The 21,175-nt window shown below is 39.3% G+C and overlaps 1 protein-coding gene across 3 annotated transcripts in view; it reads right to left on the bottom strand.

Annotated features, from left to right (window-relative positions):
- Positions 1-21,175, bottom strand: part of mms22l (MMS22-like, DNA repair protein) — a 182,773-nt gene that overhangs the window by 117,046 nt on the left and 44,552 nt on the right. For all 3 annotated transcript variants that reach the window (XM_051924666.1, XM_028797840.2, XM_051924667.1), the window contains one exon: positions 11,168-11,677. In XM_051924666.1, the coding sequence (XP_051780626.1) occupies positions 11,168-11,677 (510 nt within the window). The remainder of the gene's footprint in view (positions 1-11,167; positions 11,678-21,175) is intronic.

The raw sequence follows: 21,175 nt of genomic DNA on the forward strand, positions 1-21,175 counted from the left end.
TTTTCTCTGGCTCTCTCTCTCTCTCTCTGCTCCTGACGGAGGGGGTGTGAGCTGCCGCCTTCAACAGCTTTGTGCCGCGGTGCTTCGCATACTTAAAAGCAAACAGCCCTATTGATTTGTTTGCTTTCCTCTGTCTTTCTGACAGACTCTGCTCCTGACGGGCACTCCTTTGAAGAGGAAAATATGTTTGCATTCTTTTAATTGTGAGACGGAACTCTCATCTCTGTCTTGTCATGGAGCACAGTTTAAACTTTTGAAAAAGAGACAAATGTTTGTTTGCAGTGTTTGAATAATGTTCCTGTCTCTCTACAACCTCCTGTGTTTCTGTGCAAATCTGTGACCCAAGCATGACAATATAAAAATAACCATATAAACATATGGTTTCTACTTCGCGGATTTTCTTATTTCGCGGGTGGCTCTGGAACGCAACCCCCGCGATGGAGGAGGGATTACTGTATATACATTTCTACATATATACACATATATAAATACATATCTACATATATATTCACATATATATACATATCTACATATATATACACATATATATACATATCTACATATATCTAGACATACGTATATACATACATACATTGACATACGTATATACATACATACATTGACATATATATATATATATATATATATATATATATATATATATATATATATATTCATAACTACATATATATATATATATATATATATCAAAATACCCGCGCTTCGCAGCGGCGAAGTACTGCTTTAAAATTTTTATTAAGAAGTAAACCTTTTTAAACTGAGAAAAAATGAATCAATAATTATTTGTTAAGGATCTCTTTGTATACCACGTTGTCAGTTCGCCCCTCCGGTTGTAATAGGACCAAGCTGTGTGGTAGCTTACTGTTGAGCATGCAACCTACAGTTGGCCATGTGAAAAGCAGTCCTGCCTCAAATCAATGCCAACCTTTTGTAGGGTCTGTCCCTGAGACTTATTAATTGTCATTGCAAAGCAGAGCCTTAGTGGAAATTGGAGGCGTTTGAATTGAAATGGGAGATCAGAGGGTATAACGGGGATGCGAGGAATAAAAACTCTCTCCCCTGAGCCACCGCCAGTAAAAATAGTTGCCTCAATGAGGTTCTTTTGCAGACACGTGACCTGAAGTCTCGTGCCGTCGCAAAGTTTAAGTGGCTGTACGCAAATCCACAATCGGTTTCATATTGTTTTCGTACCTTATCAATTGTGTAATGTGTTTTTTGAACAGGTTTGATTCATCGAAGTGATCACTCCTGCTGCGTTCAGTCACTTCACGTGAACCGCTCTCTTGTGTGATGTTGCGATGTCCACGGGTTTATTTAATGTTAGCTAAGACCCGGCAGTTAAAAGTTTCTCGCTACAGCAATTTTAACTCTGTTACAAAGTGATCCAAACTGTCGTTTATACCTCGTGTCTTCTCATTAAACTTGTATCTCGCGAATATGGCATTGCAAACGGCAGCGGGTCAGTTCACGTGCTTACATGGGAGGCGTGATGACGCGATATATTTTGATATATATCAAAATACCCGCGCTTCGCAGCGGCGAAGTACTGCTTTAAAATTTTTATTAAGAAGAAAAGTAAACCTTTTTAAACTGAGGGAAAATGAATCAATAATTATTTGTTAAGGATCTCTTTGTATACCACGTTGTCAGTTCGCCCCTCTGGTTGTAATATGACCAAGCTGTGTGCTGAGCTTACTCTTGAGCATGAAATCTAACGTGGTTTGTGCCCTTCAGAATGAAAACAGTTTGCATTTACCTTTTTAATAAAAGGTGAGCTTTTAAGCCTGAGAAATCACCCCGTAAATGCACACGTTTAATTGCACATGTGTTAATATGTATACTTACACAGTATTAAAAGACACTCAACAATTAACGTCATTTACCTTTGTTCCCGCGTTTGATAAAAGGCGAGCTTTTAAGCCTGAGAAATCACCCCGTAAATGCACACGTTTAATTGCACATGTGTTAATATGTATGCTTACACAGTATTAAAAGACACTCAACAATTAACGTCATTTACCTTCGTTCCCGCGTTTGACTCGTGCTGTAAATCTCTTCCTTGTTTTCAGTTCACGTGATTATGTAGGAGGCGTGATGACACGATACGTGACTCCACCTCCTCCATTAGAGTATATGGACAAAAAACAGGTTCCAGTTATGACCATTATGCGTAGAATTTCGAAATGAAACCTGCCTAATTTTTGTAAGTAAGCTGTAAGGAATGAGCCTGCCAAATTTCAGCCTTCTACCTACACGGGAAGTTGGAGAATTAGTGATGAGTGAGTCAGTCAGTGAGTCAGTCAGTGAGGGCTTTGCCTTTTATTAGTATAGATATATATGTGTGTGTATATATATAGGAGAGAGAGAGGAGAGAGACCAAGGTGAGAGACTATTACAACAAAGTATTTTTATGGTCCCAACAGTTTCCCCATATGACATGAGTCTATAGAAATCACGTTACTACGAAGTACACTCAACAGATGCTTTCATTACAACGAAGTGACCTTGAAATGCTTGAACGAATCATCCACAGAGCAGTTAGATCTGTAGTTGCAGCTCAGTTGTGCACGTTTGCAGAACGATCCACAAACAGAAACATTGTAAAAAAATCTTTCTTCGAACTTTCCTCGTACTGTTTTTTTTTTTTTTTTTGCTGTTTTTGTTGTCTGTGGTTTTCATTGATTCCTTTTGCTTATTGCTTGTCAACATTTGAAAAACATCCATTGGAATTTAACTCATTGTCACCCTCCTATAGAAATGGCAAACACGAAAAAAAGATTGCAGTGTTAATGTTTGTGCTGTGCAATCTGTTGGATTGGCAAATGTAAAGCATATGTCTTTGTTATATGCAGAAAAAGAAGAAAAATCTCAGATTGCAAACGTATGCAAACTGCTTAATAACTTTAATAATAATAGAAATGTTATGTAAATTGTGTATAAAACTGCCCCCCCCCCCCCAAAACACACACAGACCGGTCTGTGGAAATATTTGCATCTAATACAGTGGTCCTTGCTGTCAAAAAGGTTGGGGACCACTGCCCTAGGGGTTTTATAATGAACTATGTGGCTCTTTAGTCCTTAGTGCACAAATTCCTAGTCAACTGACTTTTGACATGTTTGCATATAATTAATTTAATAACAGGGTACAGTTCTAGGAAGCCTCATAAACAAAGATAGTATTGTCATTAAGCTAGACATCACGCAGGTGTAGTTTCTATTTGTGGAAGATGACATCTGGTACATTTTAAAAACATTACAAAGATGATCAGCTTCATCCCTGCAATCTTGGTTCATTGAGTGGAATGGGGAATTGATCAGACAGTAGTAACGGGAAGAAAAATCAGGAAGAGATGAATGAAGAAATGGAGATTATCTTTCAGATGTTCAACACCCAACACCTTTAAGATGCAGTGACATGCTTTGCTGAACAAGTAAATGGACTTTAGGCTGTTCCATTGGAGTGAAAAAGAAAAAAAACAAAACATGATTCTATAGTAAAATATATATCTGACAGGTCATAAACAAAGCTTTGAGACTGGAATAATTTTCCTTCTGACAAGGGTGTAAGTGCTGCCAAAGTTTGCAAACATGGGTGCAACTGAGTTATGGGTTATTTTTAATGAAGGTGTAACCCCTAATATGGTTTTGAATTAATTTTGAAAAATCTATAGCCCTGCAGGTGACATCTGGGGGTTTGTGCTGGACTTTAGACATCATTGCAATTTCTTTGAAATATATGCTCATGAGGCTGAGTGAAAAATTTTCATTTCCAAATTACTGTAGAATAAAAATGAATCTAACTTTCAGCAATGCTTATTGTCAAAACCAATAAATGGCTGAAACTCTTACAGTACTATTGTGTGAAACCAAAACGAAAGCATGGTGGATAGTATTTAAGATGCTTCACCCACAGGTGCCTGGGGAGAACAAGGAAAAAAATATGGAGAAAGAAATGAAAAAGATATGAGCAGTCTGGTGGTTACAGGGAGAGACAGAAAAACACAAACAAACAGAGTAGCACCAGGACTGGGGAGGAGTGGGTGCTGCAGAGTGGAGGCAAGCATTTGGTGATGGCCCCAAATGGAGCGAGTAGACAGTTCTTGTGAGGAAGGGTCAGCCTAGAAAGTCCAGCAGATGACAAGGGACGGAGGTGAGAAAAAGGAGCAAGGTTTGTGGAGTCACTGTTGAATGCACAGGGATGGCAGTGGGGACAAAAGCCAGGTAAAAATCACACTGCACCTGTCAGAAGGTGTCTCCTGCTGTTGAGCTTGGGTGAGCAGCAGGGACTTTTATTAAAAGGAGGCACCAAAGTTATTGATTGGTTTTTAAAGAGAATGATCCTGACTTTGTTTTATCATGGAATTTTAAACCTGTTTGATGGTTTCATTTATTTATGCCATTTTAACCTTTACCAGTACACTGTTTTTATGCAGGATTATTTATTTATTTATTTGTAAAAAGCACTGTACTTTTTTGTTTGAAAATAAAGGCACTAAGTACCAACTCTTGCTGTGTGTGTATATCTTCATTGTCCAGTTCATCTTGGTTAAAGGTGCCAAGTTCAGGCAACCAGGGCATCACAAGGATTTCAATTAAAATTTGCAATGAAATATATCTTCAAGACTTGGTTTAAAAAAGAAGTAAAAACATTTTTCACATTTCATGTATCTGTATCTGTCGATTCAGAATAGCAACTTAACTTCTTGTTGTTTTAATATTCCCTTGACATAGTGCATTTATCGGGAACAAACAAGAAATCAAGTGAACACTGTGTACATATTACTCAAAACCAAAAACAATAATCCTAAATTATGTGCCTTCTGCAAATGTTTAAACTACATGGCTGAACATGTGTTTCTTGTCTGCTTTACAGGTAAAGAACCCATGCATTTAAAAAAGTACAATAATAATAATATTATTAGTTAAGGTGGAGCTGCAAATGATAAAACTATCAAGGATTATAAGAAACTAGTCATTTAGCCCGTTTCAATAACGGGCGCTAGAACAGTAGTGCATAAACATTAGTAGGAACAGTCTATATTAAATGGCAAGGGACTTTGACCTCATTCTTTTTGTTGGTCGTATTTTTCTTTCTTTCAGCCTTTCTTTTGTTGTTGTTTACTTGCTGAGCTGACCTTTCTTCGTGGGCTGCCGCCGTGTATTGTGTGTCTTTAATTTTCTGTGACAGTAATACTGTCTTGTACGGCTCTAATCAATAAGGGCGCGTAGATAATTTAGTACAAATGGCTCTGGAATATGTGAAGAGCAACAGGTGCAGATGTTTATTTACGCGCGCCTTTATTCGCTGCGCCCAATTGAGGTCATCCTTTTGAGGCTCACCTTTTTGTGCGTGCCCTTATTGAAGGATGCCTGTGCGCGCCCTTATTGAAGGATACCGTCTTGTACGTCCGCTGGCTTATAAGTCCGTAATATACCTTTAATTTTCTCTGGCGGTAATACAGGCGTGCGCTTCGGTAATATGCCTTTAATCTCCTCTGACAGTAACACTGGCTTGTATGTGGCTGTAATATGCGTCACTGTGTTGTATACCTTTAATTTCCTCTCGCAGTAATACTGGTTTGTATTTCCGTAAAACGCCTCTAAGTTTCTCTGACAGTAATATCGCACATAGCACCGTGCCCCACGCATGCGCACTTCACCAGAAGACACCCACACACGGACACCTGGATGCACATAGGGATTTTATATACAACCCCAAATCAGAAAAAGTTGGGACAGTGTGGAAAATGTGAATAAAAAAAGAAAAAAGCAAGTTATAAATTCTCCTCAAATTTTATTTCATTGCAGACAGTATGAACACAAAATAATTCATGTTTTGTTTTGTCAACATCATTTGATTTGTAAATAAATATCCATTCTTGCCATTCAGGCTTGCAACACATTCCAAAAAAAGTTGGGATGGGGGCAATTAAGGGGTAGTAATGAGGTATAATAACTAAATAATGATGTGATTTGAAACTGGTGATGTTAATAGGTGATTGCAATCATGATTCGGTACAAAAGCAGCATCAAGGAAAGGCCTATTCCTTTAGGAGCAAAGATGGGCAGAGGATCGCCAGTTTGCCACCAAGTGCGGGCAAAAATCTTTGAAATGATGAAGAAAAACATTTCTCAAAGACAGATAGGAAGAGATTTGGGCATTTCTCCCAAAAAAAAAAAACGTCATTCATCAATAAATGATATAACTGCGTGGGCTCAGTACTACTTCAGGAAGTCACTCTCAAGCACTACAGTACATAGTTACATTAGGAAATGCCAGCTAAAACTGTACTGTGCCAAAAGGAAGCCCTACATAAATAGTGTCCAGAAGCGCCGTCGACTTCTCTGGGCTCGGAGGCATCTGGGATGGTCCATTGTGCAGTGGAAACGTGTATTGTGGTCAGACGAATCGGTTTTTCACATCTTTTTTGGAAGAAATGGGACACCGTGTGCTGCGGACCAAAGAGGAAAAGGACCATCCAGACTGTTACCAGATACAAGTCCAAAAGCCAGGGTCTGTCATGGTATGGGGTTGTGTCAGTGCCTTCGGCAAAGGTAACTTGCACTTCTGCGATGGCACCATCAATGCTGAGAAGTATATCTCAGTTTTGGAGGAACAAATGCTGCCTTCAAGACAACGTCTTTTCCAGGGACGCTCATGCTTATTTCAGCAAGACAATGCCAAACCACATACTGCGCGCATAACAAAGGCATGGCTGCGTAAGAAGAGGGTGCAGATGCTTGACTGGCCTGCCTGCAGCCCTGATTTGTCTCCTATAGAGAATGTTTGGCGCATTTTGAAACGAAAAATGCGTCAACGAAGACCCCGTACTGTTGCGCACCTAAAACGTTGTTTGCAGGAAGAATGGGACAAACTAACACCTGCAACACTTAGTCACTTGATTTCTTCAATGCCTAAAGGTCTCTTAAGTGTTGTTAAAAGACAGGGGAACTGTACAAAGTGGTAAATGCTGTACTACCCCAACTTTTTTTGAAATGTGTTGCAAGCCTGAATGGCAAGAATGGATATTTATTTACAAATCAAATGATGTTGACAAAAAAAAAACATGAATTATTTTGTGTTCATACTGTCTGCAATGAAATAAAATTTGAGGAGAATTTATAACTTGCTTTTTTCTTTTTTTATTCACATTTTCCACACTGTCCCAACTTTTTCTGATTTGGGGTTGTATATAGATTAACCTTGCTCAGTTTTAGTCCTAAAAATTCAAATGGAAACTTCCCTTTGTAACCCAGACTGTTTGTTTGTATTACAGTGTAAGTGAAATAAATAAATACTCTTCTTTAATTTTAAATGACATATACTAACATCTAAGTAGGTATTGCATCAGATGCAAGAGAGGCTTTGAATTCTTTATCATACATGCAACCAAATCCCTGAAAATCTGGAAAACTATGAAAGCATCACTAATTTATATTATGTGTACAGTGATTCCTCGCTATATCGCACTTCGCCTTTCGCAGCTTCACTCCATCGCGGATTTTATATGTAAGCATATTTAAATATATATAGCGGATTTTTTGCTGGTTCGCGGATTTCTGCGGACAATGGGTCTTTTAATTTCTGGTACATGCTTCCTCAGTTGGTTTGCCCAGTTGATTTCATACAAGGGACGCTATTGGCAGATGGCTGAGAAGCTAGATTGCTTACTTTTCTCTCTCTCTTGCGCTGACTATCTGTGATTCTGATGTATGGGGATTGAGCAGGGGGGCTGTTTGCACACCTAGACGATACGGACGCTCGTCTAAAAATACTGAAAGATTATCTTCACGTTGCTATCTTTTGTAAAGCTGCTTCCTGAAACGACATGCTGCACAGTGCTTCGCATACTTAAAAGCTCGAAGGGCATGTATTGATTTTTGACTGAAAAACAAACTCTGTCTCTCTCTCTCTCTCTCTCCCTGATCCTGACGGAGGGGGTGTGAGCTGCCGCCTTCAACAGCTTTGTGCCGCGGTGCTTCGCATACTTAAAAGCCAAACAGCCCTATTGATTTGTTTGCTAGAGATTGTTTTCTCTATCTATGTGACATTCTGTGCTCCTGACACGCACTCCTTTGAAGAGGAAGATATGTTTGCATTCTTTTAATTGTGAGACAGAACTGTCATCTCTGTCTTGTCATGGAGCACAGTTTAAACTTTTGAAAAAGAGACAAATGTTTGTTTGCAGTGTTTGAATAATGTTCCTGTCTCTCTACAACCTCCTGTGTTTCTGCGCAAATCTGTGACCCAAGCATGACAATATAAAAATAACCATATAAACATATGGTTTCTACTTCGCGGATTTTCTTATTTCGCGGGTGGCTCTGGAACGCAACCCCCCGCGATGGAGGAGGGATTACTGTAATGTTTGCTTATTTTGAAAAAGCTAGATACATCAAAAAGAGCAAAGCCACTTGCAGTTACACTTTCCTCTAAAGAATAAATCCTGAACAAAATATGCTTTTTCTGAATCTTTCAGGGAAAGTTGCAAATTGGAAGAGCGGCACAAAAGTGGATATCCATTAGTTGACACAGATTTTCAGCTTAGTGTTCAGAAATATGAAAAATCATTTTAAGATAGCAAATCTTCTCTGGCTTTAAGGATGACCATGGGCGACCATGTATTTAAACAGTTTTCATAAAAAGTAGTCAACTGCAAACACCAGTTATTTTAGGAGTCTGCAACAGAAATGACATGAAAGTTGCAATGTAGAACTTTCCTTGTAAAGATGCACACACTTCTAAGAAAAGCCTACATTTCTTATGCAAGTCAAAGTCCTCCCCTTTAATCCATCATGCTTGAAAATGTCTGACCTTAGGAACCCACACTAATCTTCAATAGTTGCAATATTAAGATTAAAGAACTAAACACTAAAACAACATTCTTTTAGCACTAGACATAAACAAATTTGCGCTGTACATAAATACATCTGACAACTCCATCCTTCACAGTGTTAAAAAAAAAAAAAAAAAAAAAGTACACTATAAAATGCCTTGAGATGGTATATGTTTTCTAAGGTCTTATATAAATAAATTGGTTGATTGCTAACAGAGGTTACCTTAAATCACAGTTTAAGTAGGTCAAGCGTGTCATCTAAACTCTGACTACTTGATGTTACAGCTGGCACAGAGCATGTGGTGCAATTTAATTTTTGAACCAAATGCCTCTTTACCTGTGGCTCGGCAGCAATACTTTTTTACTTTTAACAATAAGAAGGTCTTTTGCTAATTATACAATGAAGATGCGAAGTGTTATTCTGTGGAAAAATAATTTACAAAATTTTCAAAATCCCGCTTTTATGTGTGGTGATTCCTGGCTTTCTAACATGGTATTGTATATGCAGTGATAAATGGTACAAACAATTTGTACAGCATATTTGTATCTGACACTTTGGTAAATGCAAAACCCAGCAGAGCAGAGATAACACAGTTTTTATAGTCTGTGGTCCAGACAGAGCTGCAGATTACTTTTGGGTTAACACTGTTTGTGGGGAATCGGAATGCAAACCTTTGACACTGGGTGTACTTTCATAAGGACATAAAAATATTATATATATTATTTGCTTTATTTGTCAGAAGAGATGGTGAATACTGAATACATTTTATGATCTACTATATTTTTTTCTACTTTTTTTTAATAATGTCCTCCTCACATTAAAATCTCTAATAATGAACTACAGTAGTTTGTACAGTCCTGAAAATTTTTGCTATACTTTTTCATTAATACAGTGTACCTTCCAAACACTGGGATGTCAACAGATAAAAAAAAATGCATGTTTTGTTTCTCCAAAGAGTAAACAAAATATTAATATATGTGTATTTTCCTAGTTATATAAGATTCATAAATATTTTACTAGATGACAATGCATAATCTATGGGAAGTTCCTAAAACGCCCATAAGTAGAATTGTATTGGTATATTCTTGCCATTTCTAACAGTTTTGAGTAAACATTATTCTTCAGTTAGTGACAGCCTTGACATGTGTAAGGTGTAGAGGCATACGGTTTTAAACCGTGACCGTGCCTGGGCACGTGCTCGTGCTAACGGGCCGTGTGAGTGTGTGAAGTAACTCGTGCTTATTTAAGCGCAAAGCTGTACGTTTAAAGCGTACAGAAGAAGCTAAGAATCTTTAAGTATAGAAAGAAGAAGTAAAGAACTTTTAAGTACAGAAATAGCTTTTCTTGAGAAACTTTAGTTAAGTTTATAGAAGACACATTTTTCCTTTTTTTTTGCCTTTTATTCTACGTGTGCAACTATTTCTTCTTTTATTCTTGTGTGGATTATTTGCTTTTAATTTTCACTAAATAATTTTAAAATGAACTTTTGGACTGAGAGATTTCTTTTGACATGCATTTTATCCGTGCTTGATCTCGCCTTATGCTTCGGCGGCTACAGTATGCATATATTTGAAAACATGTCCTGGCAATTGCAATTCCAGTATTCTTTACTGTGCTACAAGTATGGTCAGCATCCACAGAGAGTAAGCGGAAGAATAATAGTGAAGTTTCTGAATCACCAGCACATTTCCAGTATGTCACTGGAAATTTAAAAAAATGCGCTATGTCACAGTACAGCAATTAACAAAACTTCTAAGACACATGTTCATAAAATATATTTACCTTATTAGGGTATGTGTAAAGAACATAGAGAGTTAAGACGGATAATTTAGTTTACATATCACACAAGTGTGACATAGTAATACACCAATCAATGATAGCCACTTGTATCTTAAATTTAACCAAAGGTTACAGTTTGTATATCCTTATCTATGACCATGTTTCTGTTTGCTGTAAAATGTGGGAGGGCACACACAGTAGTCCCTTTGGAAAGACCTTCTAAACACTAATTTGTACGTTATTTCCTCTAACCAAGATACCTCTGTTCTATACAAACTGCTGACAGGGAATCACAAACCCAGGACCTAACTGGGATTTGTAAATTTTACAGTATAACTAACTTTCAGTTTAACAATTTGTTGCTTGAAGACAAAAATCATTTACATTAAGCATTATGAATGAATTTCTCTACTATAGCATTTTTAACAACTTCGTGATACACTAGACACAATCAAAAAGCAACACTAATATAACAAATATCTGAATGATTTGCAAGTAATAATAATCAACAACTAGCAAATTCACTTACCTTAACTGAGCAATAACAGTTTGCAGGAAACTCAAGGTGAAGTTTAGCTCAGAAATTTGGCATGCAGGTAAAAGCATACTAAAACCTTCATTGAAAAGTTTTTCCTCTGACAAGTGTAGGTGTGAGCTGTTCTCAATCACTTCCTGAACCCCATCAATGTATGCTGACAGCAGTATCCACAAAGTTTGTTTCCGTGAGTGATCTGTGGTTTTTAGATAGAACTCTTTGGCTACCTGATGGAAACTGGAAGACAAGTGATCTGCCAGTGCACTGATGTCAAGACCCTTTTCCTCATAGATAAGGAGAAAAGCAAAAAGTCCTTTCCATATGAGTCCCTTATTAGCAACTGAAATGGAGCTTCTTGTCAATGTACCTAAAAGGTCTGTTGCTCTGCTCACCACATCCTCCACCTCAGCTGTTCTTGCCAAAAGAAGAAAGAGGCAAATGAAGTGCATGAGTCCTGTCTCACTTAACTCTTGCATTTTCCTCTGATGAAATTTAGAGTAAATCCTAAGAAATAAAGATGAAAAAAGAGTTAAAACAGTAACAATCCACTATACTATTAAAGGAATATTAAGCTGCTACTGACACTAATATGCCACAAATGGATTCTAAGATTTAAAGATATATATTTCTCTTTACAACAATGCATGATACTAACTTGTAGCTATATATGTAGAAAATGTCATCAGCATAATGCAGTATACATTTTTGTTTATTATTATAGTGAATGCAAGCTTTTATGTTGATCACATTAACATAGCTAGAGAAGAAGTTTTGATTTTTTATTCTGGTAAGCATTAGCATGCTTTGAAAAATGAATGGTTCCTATTCCAAGTGCAATGTGTAAAAGAACGAAAATATTGGAGGGATATTAGTGTAGGCTCCCCTGCAAAGCTGTGCCAAACAGGCTGGATCCTGCAGTTGGAAGGACCAAACATTGTGAAGGTGAATTAGCTGTCATGCTTGTTAGTTAATTAGCCTTTATGTTTGTACACACTATGCTTTCCTTCACAATTTGCTTTCACTGTTAGGAAAAACCATTCATCTAGACTAATTTGCTCCCCCGTATTGTTATACATTCCATGCTTTGCAATCCGACTCAACTGGCAGAATTCAGAGTCCTTTTGGAATCAAACATATGTTGTTCAATGAGCCAAACTGCCATGTTATTCCCCCTCCCTGGAGTGTTTATGTGCCCGTGTGTGTATAAAGTGAAGCCTGAATAGCTTTTTAGTGACACTGCTCAGAATCTAAATAAAATTCTACTTTGCAATGTCCACAGTGAAAATGTTTCATGACATCCTACTTGAAAACAGGACTTTATTTATTATGAATGTTGTATATTAAGATGCTGCTTAAAACTGGAAAGAAACAACGTTCTACAATTGGATGACGCAGCACTAACTGCAGTGGGATTTCACATAACATTTACTTGTGCCAAAATCTCTGCATACTGAGATATCTGTGAATGAAAGTAATAAAATAATACTGAACAAATGAAATTACTGTTTTTCATATGCTGTCCTGTTTTTTTATATATGAAATTAATATAAAATATATAAACTTTTCTTTTTTCAAAACGGAAGTAATACAGAGGGCGAGTTCCTGAAAAGTCATTAAGTTAATAGACAAACTATGGGTAAATAATTGTAATACAGTTTTAATACAGTTCTGTACTGGTAAAAGACCTTTACAATACAAAGTTGGTGCCTGTTTGTTTTATATTACAATACAATGTGAGATCAGATGTAATCATTACCTAAAAAAATTCCATGGTAAATCTCAGTTTATAATGAAAAAATGCTCAATCAGATGTTAAAAAAATAAAATGACAGTAGGGTCAGGATAAGTATAGGATCGGTCCTAAAATTTTGACTTCAACATCAACGCCAGCTTTCAGGCTGAACCCATTCACTGTCTCACAGCCCACTCTCCCTTGGTGTCTTTCAGCACATTTATATAAATATACAGTAGAGTCTCGCTTATTCGACCTTCGCTTATCCAACATTCTGTATTATCCGACGTCCCACCGCAAAAAACAAAAAAACGCATCAATCGGCAACAAGAACTGCAAGTTGCGAGCATGAGTGTAGTCTATTTTTTGTTGCCAAGTTCATTTTTTCAGTTAAATTTTTCTGTTGTTTTGTTGTAAAACATGATTATAGTGGATTATGTGGCCTGCCCTCTCTGGCGTGTGAGCGTGTGTGTCTCTCTCTCGCTGGCGTGTGTGCGCGCGTGCTTGTGTCTCTCTCGCTCCCGTGTGTGCACGCCTGTGTCTCTCTCGCTCGTGTGTGTGTGTGTGTGTGTGTGTGCGCACGCATGTGTCTCTCTTTCTCTTGCGCGTGTGTGTGTGTGCGCATGTGTTTCTCTCGTGTGTGTGTGTGTGCGCGCGTGCATGTGTCTCTCTTTCTCTCGTGTGTGTGCGCGCATGTGTCTCTCTTTCTCTTGTGCGTGTGTGTGTGCGCATGTGTTTCTCTTGCGTGTGTGTGTTTATGTGAGTGCGTGCATGCGTCTCTTTCTTGCGCGTGCGTATGTCTGTCTGTGTCTCTCTCTCCGGCTCTCTCTCTCTCTCTTGCTGCACAGGAAGAGACTAAACACGTGCGGAAATCATCGGCGCACACAAACCGAAAGGGAAACTGGCTTGTTCATATACCGAGTGTGTGATCGTGAACGGATGCAAAAGTTTGGCGAATTTTTTGGTCATAACCCGATTTGTACGTGTTCAGAGACGTTCGAGAACCGAAAACATTACGTATTATTACATAGTTTGACATTTAATAGGCTTTTTCTTAACACCTCCCATTATCCGACAATTTCGTTTACCCAACGTTCTGCCAGCCCGTTTATGTCAGATAAGCGAGATTCTACTGTATACATTTGAAGAGAGGGGAAGGTTGGGTTTCCCCTTGGTAATTTAAACTACATAAAACACATGTATTAAATCGAAGACCTTCCCCTGTGAAGTTCTAATCAAACTAATAAACAACTGAGCATGAGGTGCTAGAAAAGTAACATTAACTTCTGGTATTGAAATTAACAAAATGGTGGTAATATACCATTTCAAAAAACTGTTTTTTTTTCAGTACTTTTTTAGTACCAGTATACTGTGCAAACCTAGTCAGTATTCTACTTAAAAGTTTTATTTCTGTATCAGTTTGAATGTTCTACCTGTGGATTACTTTATCCGTGCACCACTATTTCCTCCCATATTCCAAAGGTGTGCATCAGGGCTATTCAACTACAAATTCAATTGGGCCAGATTTTCAAACCAAGAAATGTAGCTGGGCCAGACATTTTCAGCAGCCAGTAAGCAGAAGATATCCAATGACAAAATTTTAAACCAACACAAACGAATGCACTGAAAAACATGTTTATTCATTTAACGTTACTAATTACTTTTACTCACTCAAAAGTCCTGTTCTCGTCTTCCTACATTCTGAAAAACAGAATCTTCATTGGCTATAGAAATAAAATTGTACTTAACTTTGTTCAGCCGTTGTTTGGCCCCAACAGTTAATTTGCTGCATTTTTTTTTCCTCTTTGTTTTTTAACTTCAAAAAATGTTTAGTGCTGATCGTTAATTGGTCCTGCGAACTTAACGACAATGTGCAGGTGGCCAACAGTGTTGGCTTTTTTAAAAACGCAAGGCTAAGCACGGATGAAAAAAATGTACTATAACAGGTTTATTTCTGATTAAATGTAACATTTGATGCATCCCCACTCTGCCAAAGTGACCGATAGTTCTGCCTGATGTTTTTCCCCATCTCTAACTGTGCTTAGCTTCACCAAACTTTGCTTTTTTCCCTTTGCTTCTTCAGACGGCCTACATTTGCATAAACAAGTATGTCCTATTTCTGTGAGATCTCTGTGATGAAACGGGGGGCATGGTGTGTTAGAATGTTGAACTCGCTAGAGCATCATTAGTGATTAATATCAACAACAAAAAAATGTGTCTGCTAATTTTTATTTTTTTCTACAAATTCATCATATTTCATTCAAATCCTGTATCAGCACGTGCTCCTAAACCTCTCTCTCATCAATGCATTTTTGCCATTTTGTGGTATTTGGTTTTGGTATTGATATGCCGAAGTGTCCTGTCTTAGCAGATACCTACTGGCCAAGATGTATCATCCTGCCAAATATCAGCTTCAGGAAATATTGTTTTTGTTGAGTGCGTCAGTCAGTCAGTCAATCTGAATTATATACATACTGTATATATTAACTACAACATTTTCAATAATACTATTTAATCAGGCTGTGTTTTATTTTCTAAATACACAATGTCTCACACTCATATCAAAATAATCTTATAAAGGGTAACTACATCAATGTGGAAGATTTCTGCAAAAAATCTATGAAGAAGCAGGAAGAAATATACAGTATACAGTATATGTGAACTCTGCACATGAACCCACTATGTCTTTGTACAAAAACTCAAATTACCTTACTGTCTGTCAAGCAATATGCATCAATTAGTCCTTTTTGTAGAAGGCATTAGGAATGTCATGATATTAGACTTTTGTATTTGTTACCAATTTAATACCAAAGCAAAAACAGAAATCCAATTTAGCAGCTTTCTATAAAAAGTAACTCCATTACTCAAAACACAATATTATGCCTTTTTCTGTAATAGATTATAAAATAAATGTAAGTAATAACAACAAATTTAAAATAGTGGTATATCAATCAAGTAGTTGCCCAGCTATCATTTAAGTAAGCTAGGACTGGAATTCACAAATATCAAAATACAATGCAAGGCTTACATTTTTAACATTTTTGAAATCAGTTGTGTAAAGGAGTTCCACAATGTAACAACATGTGGGTGATATTGTAATCTTGGGGAGATTTCATTACAGGAAAATCCCAAGATAATTCATAATATTTTCATCTAAGCAAACTCTTTAAGGGTATTTTTCTAACACCATGCTTTTAAAATCTGGTTTGGCTTGCAACATTTGCTATTGTAAGATTTAGATTTGCATTGTTAGCTGGTTAAAAAAAATACTAAAGAGTAAATATTTAATGGATGAGCACAAAGCACCACTACCTGTTAATACAAAATGTACTGTGTTAAAAGAAACAAGCCAAAACATGCAGTTAGCATTGCCACCATGCATTATCTTCACACATACACCACTTTTTTATGTTTAATTATGGATGCATGCAAGGTTTCCTCCTGTTAACCTGAACTATATACGGCAGTAAGAAAACGTACTGGGGGCTTGAAAGGACTTCTGTAGACACATTCGTTTCAATCGAAGAATAAATGTGAAGCATCCATTCCTTTATTTAAAATGTGTAGAATACTATTAAAAAGTGATTAATATCACTATCATTTCACCTCCCTTTACAAATTCTTCATATTACAAGTTAAATGATTACAACGCTCAAATGATTACTGCTCTCTCAAATTACACATGAATCTATTTCTGAACTAACTATATAATGAGATAAAACTTCCAATAAAGGTAGCCTGTGTGTGTGTACATGTTGCTTTAAAAAAAAAAAAAAAAGCAAACAGAATTCTCACTATAGTTTCCTGCCTAAACAACAAAGCAATTCCAGACATGACTTCTGCTGTCTTCATTTGTTCATCCAGTGCTTTATTACCACATCTTTGAGCTATTTGTATATGTGTTGTCACACACGTGTGTTTAGGAGACAGCTAAAGGGCTTAAATACAGGTAGTTCCATGCCAGACCAAGGGGGGGTGGAGTGCACTAATTTTCCCTCTCGATCTTTTGCAGACCATTCTAGGGAAATCCCACCCGGCTCTGGGGCAGCCACTGACGTCACTTCTGGTTCCGGTCGGGATGACATCACTTCCGCTACTGGCCTTTAAAGCTGCCATCTTGCTACCTGGAGATCAGTTCTGTTTTGGACTCAGTTGAATGAACATGTCGATGTTTTTCGATACTTTTTGCAGCTGTAATCGATTAAATGGGTGGCTACCCCAAACCTTCTCGATGTCTTTTGGTCATTCCCCTCCCCTTAATTGATGTTCCCTTTGAAAGGATAGGGGTTGACATAGTGGGACCCCTGGAACCCTCGGCCCGAGGACATAAATATATATTAGTCCTCGTGGATTATGCGACCCGATATCCGGAAGCTGTCCCATTGTGCTCAGCTAATTCTAAAGCAATCGCACAGGCACTAATGGAGGTCTTTGCGCGAGTTGGAATCCCTAAAGAAGTCCTTACGGACCAAGGGACGCCGTTTACCTCGGAGACGTTCAAGGAAACGGCCAAGTTACTCAAAACAAAGCACTTGAGAACCGCGGTGTATCATCCTCAAACCAATCGTTTAGTAGAGAGGTTTAATCAGACTCTCAAACAGATGCTTCGCAAGGTGGTCAGCGGGGATGGGAGGAATTGGGATCAACTCCTCCCCCTCGTACTCTTTGCCTACTGGGAAGTCCCGCAAGCCTCAACGGGGTTCTCACCCTTTGAATTATTATATGGGCAACAACCCCGGGGCATATTGGACATTCTAAAGGAAGGTTGGGAAGGAGAGGCCCTTCCCACAATTAATATTTTGGAATATATCGCACAGTTACGCGCTAGATTTGAGAAGATTCGACCCATATTAAAAAGTCACATGCAAGAGGCGCAATCAGCACAGGCCCACTATTACGACCGTGGCACGACACTCCGGAAGTTCCAGCCGGGGGATCGAGTCATGGTATTGGTTCCCACCTCCCACTCTAAACTACTTGCCCACTGGACGAAAGGGGCTCGTCGACTATTTGGTGAAACAACCCAATCGTCGACCGAGAGAGCGGATATATCACGTGAACCTGCTGAAACCGTGGAAGGAAAGGGACCCTGATCCCACCTCCGGCCAGCCCCGCTCCCTTTTTGCTCAAAGTAACACCCTTAACTTCGGGTCTAATTTAAATAACCGACAGAGGCGGGAGCTAGAGACAGTTATCTCGTCCGTCCCGGAGGTGGTTGACGAAATCCCCAGAAGGACTTCTCTGGTTGCCCATGACATTGTGACTGAACCCGGGGTCATAGTCCGAGAACGCCCGTACCGTCTTCCCGAGGCAAAGAAAGCAGAAGTGGAACTGGAAATCAAGCGCATGCTGGACCTAGGAGTCATAGAGGAGAGTCATAGTCCCTGGTCCAGCCCAATTGTCTTGGTTCCTACGCCCGACGGAAGTTGGAGGTTTTGCAATGACTTCCGTCGACTTAATTAGGTCTCACTATTTGATGCTTATCCCATGCCTCGAGTGGACGACCTCCTTGAGAGGCTTGGACAGGCAGAATACTTGACCACACTTGACATGACCAAAGGGTACTGGCAGGTTCCTTTAACGGACTCCGCAAAGGGTAAAACCGCGTTTAGCACCCCTAGTGGGCACTGGCAGTATCGTGTCCTTCCATTTGGGTTACATGGGGCTCCTGCAACTTTCCAGCGTCTGGTGAACAAAGTGCTCCGCCCCCATAACACGTATAGTGCTGCCTACCTGGATGACGTCATCATCTATTCCAGCACCTGGAAGGAACACCTACAGCACGTTGGAGCCGTGTTACGGACGCTGGGAGAAACCGGTCTTCGCATCAACCCAAAGAAATATTTCTTTGGATTGGACGAAGACAAGTATTTGGGCTACCTGGTGGGTCGTGGTACAGTGAAGCCGCAGTGCTCTAAAATACAAGCCATTTTGACATGGCCCCGTCCGCGAACCAAGTGGCAAGTCCAGGCATTTCTCGGATTAGCGGGGTATTACCGCCGGTTTGTACCACGTTTTTCGGAGAGAGCCGTGCCCTTGACTAATTTAACAAAGAAGAGGGCTCCTAATACTGTGGTATGGACTGATATGACTGAGGCAGCCTTCAGTGACTTAATAAATTCCCCGACGTCGGCACCCGTTTTAAAGGCGCCTGATTTTTCACGGCCTTTTATCCTCCAGATGGACGCTTCGGACACAGGCCTAGGGGCAGTGCTGAGCCAAAGTGTCTATGGTGCTGAACACCCCATCATGTTTCTGAGCCGGAAACTGTTGGATCGAGAGACCAGATACGCGGCAGTGGAGAGGGAGGCTCTTGCGATTAAGTGGGCGATCACACAGTTGAGATACTACCTCTTGGGTCGGGAGTTTACTCTAGTCACGGACCATGCCCTTTTACAGTGGATGGCCCTACACAAGGAGTCTAACCCACGAGTCATGAGGTGGTTCCTCGATCTGCAACATTACAAGTTTTCGCTCATTCATCGGAAGGGTTCTCTACACGCCAATGCCGATGCTCTCTCCCGCGTTCACAACCTCTCGGTGCAGGACACCCGACCCGACGGGTCAGGGCTAAGGGGGGGGGGGGGCCCTGTCACACACGTGTGTTTAGGAGACAGCTAAAGGGCTTAAATACAGGTAGTTCCATGCCAGACCAAGGGGGGGCGGAGTGCACTAATTTTCCCTCTCGATCTTTTGCAGACCATTCTAGGGAAATCCCACCCGGCTCTGGGGCAGCCACTGACGTCACTTCTGGTTCCGGTCAGGATGACATCACTTCCGCTACTGGCCTTTAAAGCTGCCATCTTGCTACCTGGAGATCAGTTCTGTTTTGGACTCGGTTGAATGAACATGTCGATGTTTTTCGATACTTTTTGCAGCCGTAATTGATTAAATGGGTGGCTGCCCCAAACCTTCTCGATGTCTTTTGGTCGTTTTTCTGACAGTGTTTACTGACATTTCTCTCATATATTACATATATACAATATACATATTATATGTAATTAATTACATATATTAGAGATATATTTCTCTCATATATAGGTAATTTCTCTACTCACAGTCACTTATGAGTGCAGTTCTACCTTTCACTTGGTAATACAATACTGTAAAAACAGATACCACTGCTACATTGTCAGAACTTTGGTGTTTTGAGACAATCAAACTGGAAATTCTCTGATCTGGATGGATAAAAGCTGACATACAAACGTTGGTGAATCTGCCTTATTCGTATCTCATTGTCACTTGATTTTTTTTTATTCAGTTTTATTGAGTGTTCCTGCTTACGCTGAATTAGTATGTATTAGCACCTTATGGCCCGTGATGTCAAAGCCACACTGACAAAAAAAACCAGAGACATAGGTATATATGATATTTGAAATTATTCATTTTATGACCGTATAGTACATTTCGGAAAACACTGTGGCACGGATGCAACATTACTCATATTATTCATATTCATTTGCGTACCTTCTTGCGGTTGTAATCAGTGACTGCGTTTTTTTTTTCCCCCGACCTTGCCCAGTCTACACAGGATTCCAGGACATGCACAGGAAAGAATGTTCCTCTGCAAGGTGAGCCATGAACGCTCTTCTTTTCTCAGTGGACCCCGTACATGCCTTGCACAGTACATGTGCTTTGATTGCCGCCAGGTCAAGCTTGTTATAGAACAAGCAACCAGCTACCTGCATGCTCCTGCTAGCACTGAATAAGCTCACGCCTTCTGGTGTCAGAGTGCAGCACCGGGGGAAAAAAAGAAAGAGACAAATATATGTGACATTTTGAAGAAATCATTGTATGACCTGAATAGTACCAATCAGAAAACATCATCACACTAATGCAATATTATTTGAAAACGAACAGATCAGGTCTAAATTTGTTACTTGTAAAAGTTAGCTTTTTTCACTTTTACTTTCTCAGTCTCATTCACGGTCTCCCTCCCCTCCTGATCTGACCCTAACTAACTAACTAACTAACAGCGCCAGCATAAATTCTCAAGAGAAGGCAGCATTACAGCTCCAGGATGCTTACGTTTCAGATGCTCAAGCATCGCGGTGGTGCTGCCGTGAAAAGAAAGCTCCACTTTGCATAATCTGCATTCAACTTTTTTTTCATTTTTCGGTGAAGTGCTCCTTCCCCCTCGCCATTGCAATCACGTTTATTTTCCTCTACATTCTTCTCCTCAGACGTTCTTTCTTCGTTGGTAGGACTGTGTGCAGTCTTGACAAACAATAGCAAACAATACTGCCCCAGACGTTCATGTAGTGCATTGC

Source organism: Erpetoichthys calabaricus, chromosome 3 (assembly GCF_900747795.2).
Source record: "Erpetoichthys calabaricus chromosome 3, fErpCal1.3, whole genome shotgun sequence".
NCBI lineage: Eukaryota > Metazoa > Chordata > Cladistia > Polypteriformes > Polypteridae > Erpetoichthys > Erpetoichthys calabaricus.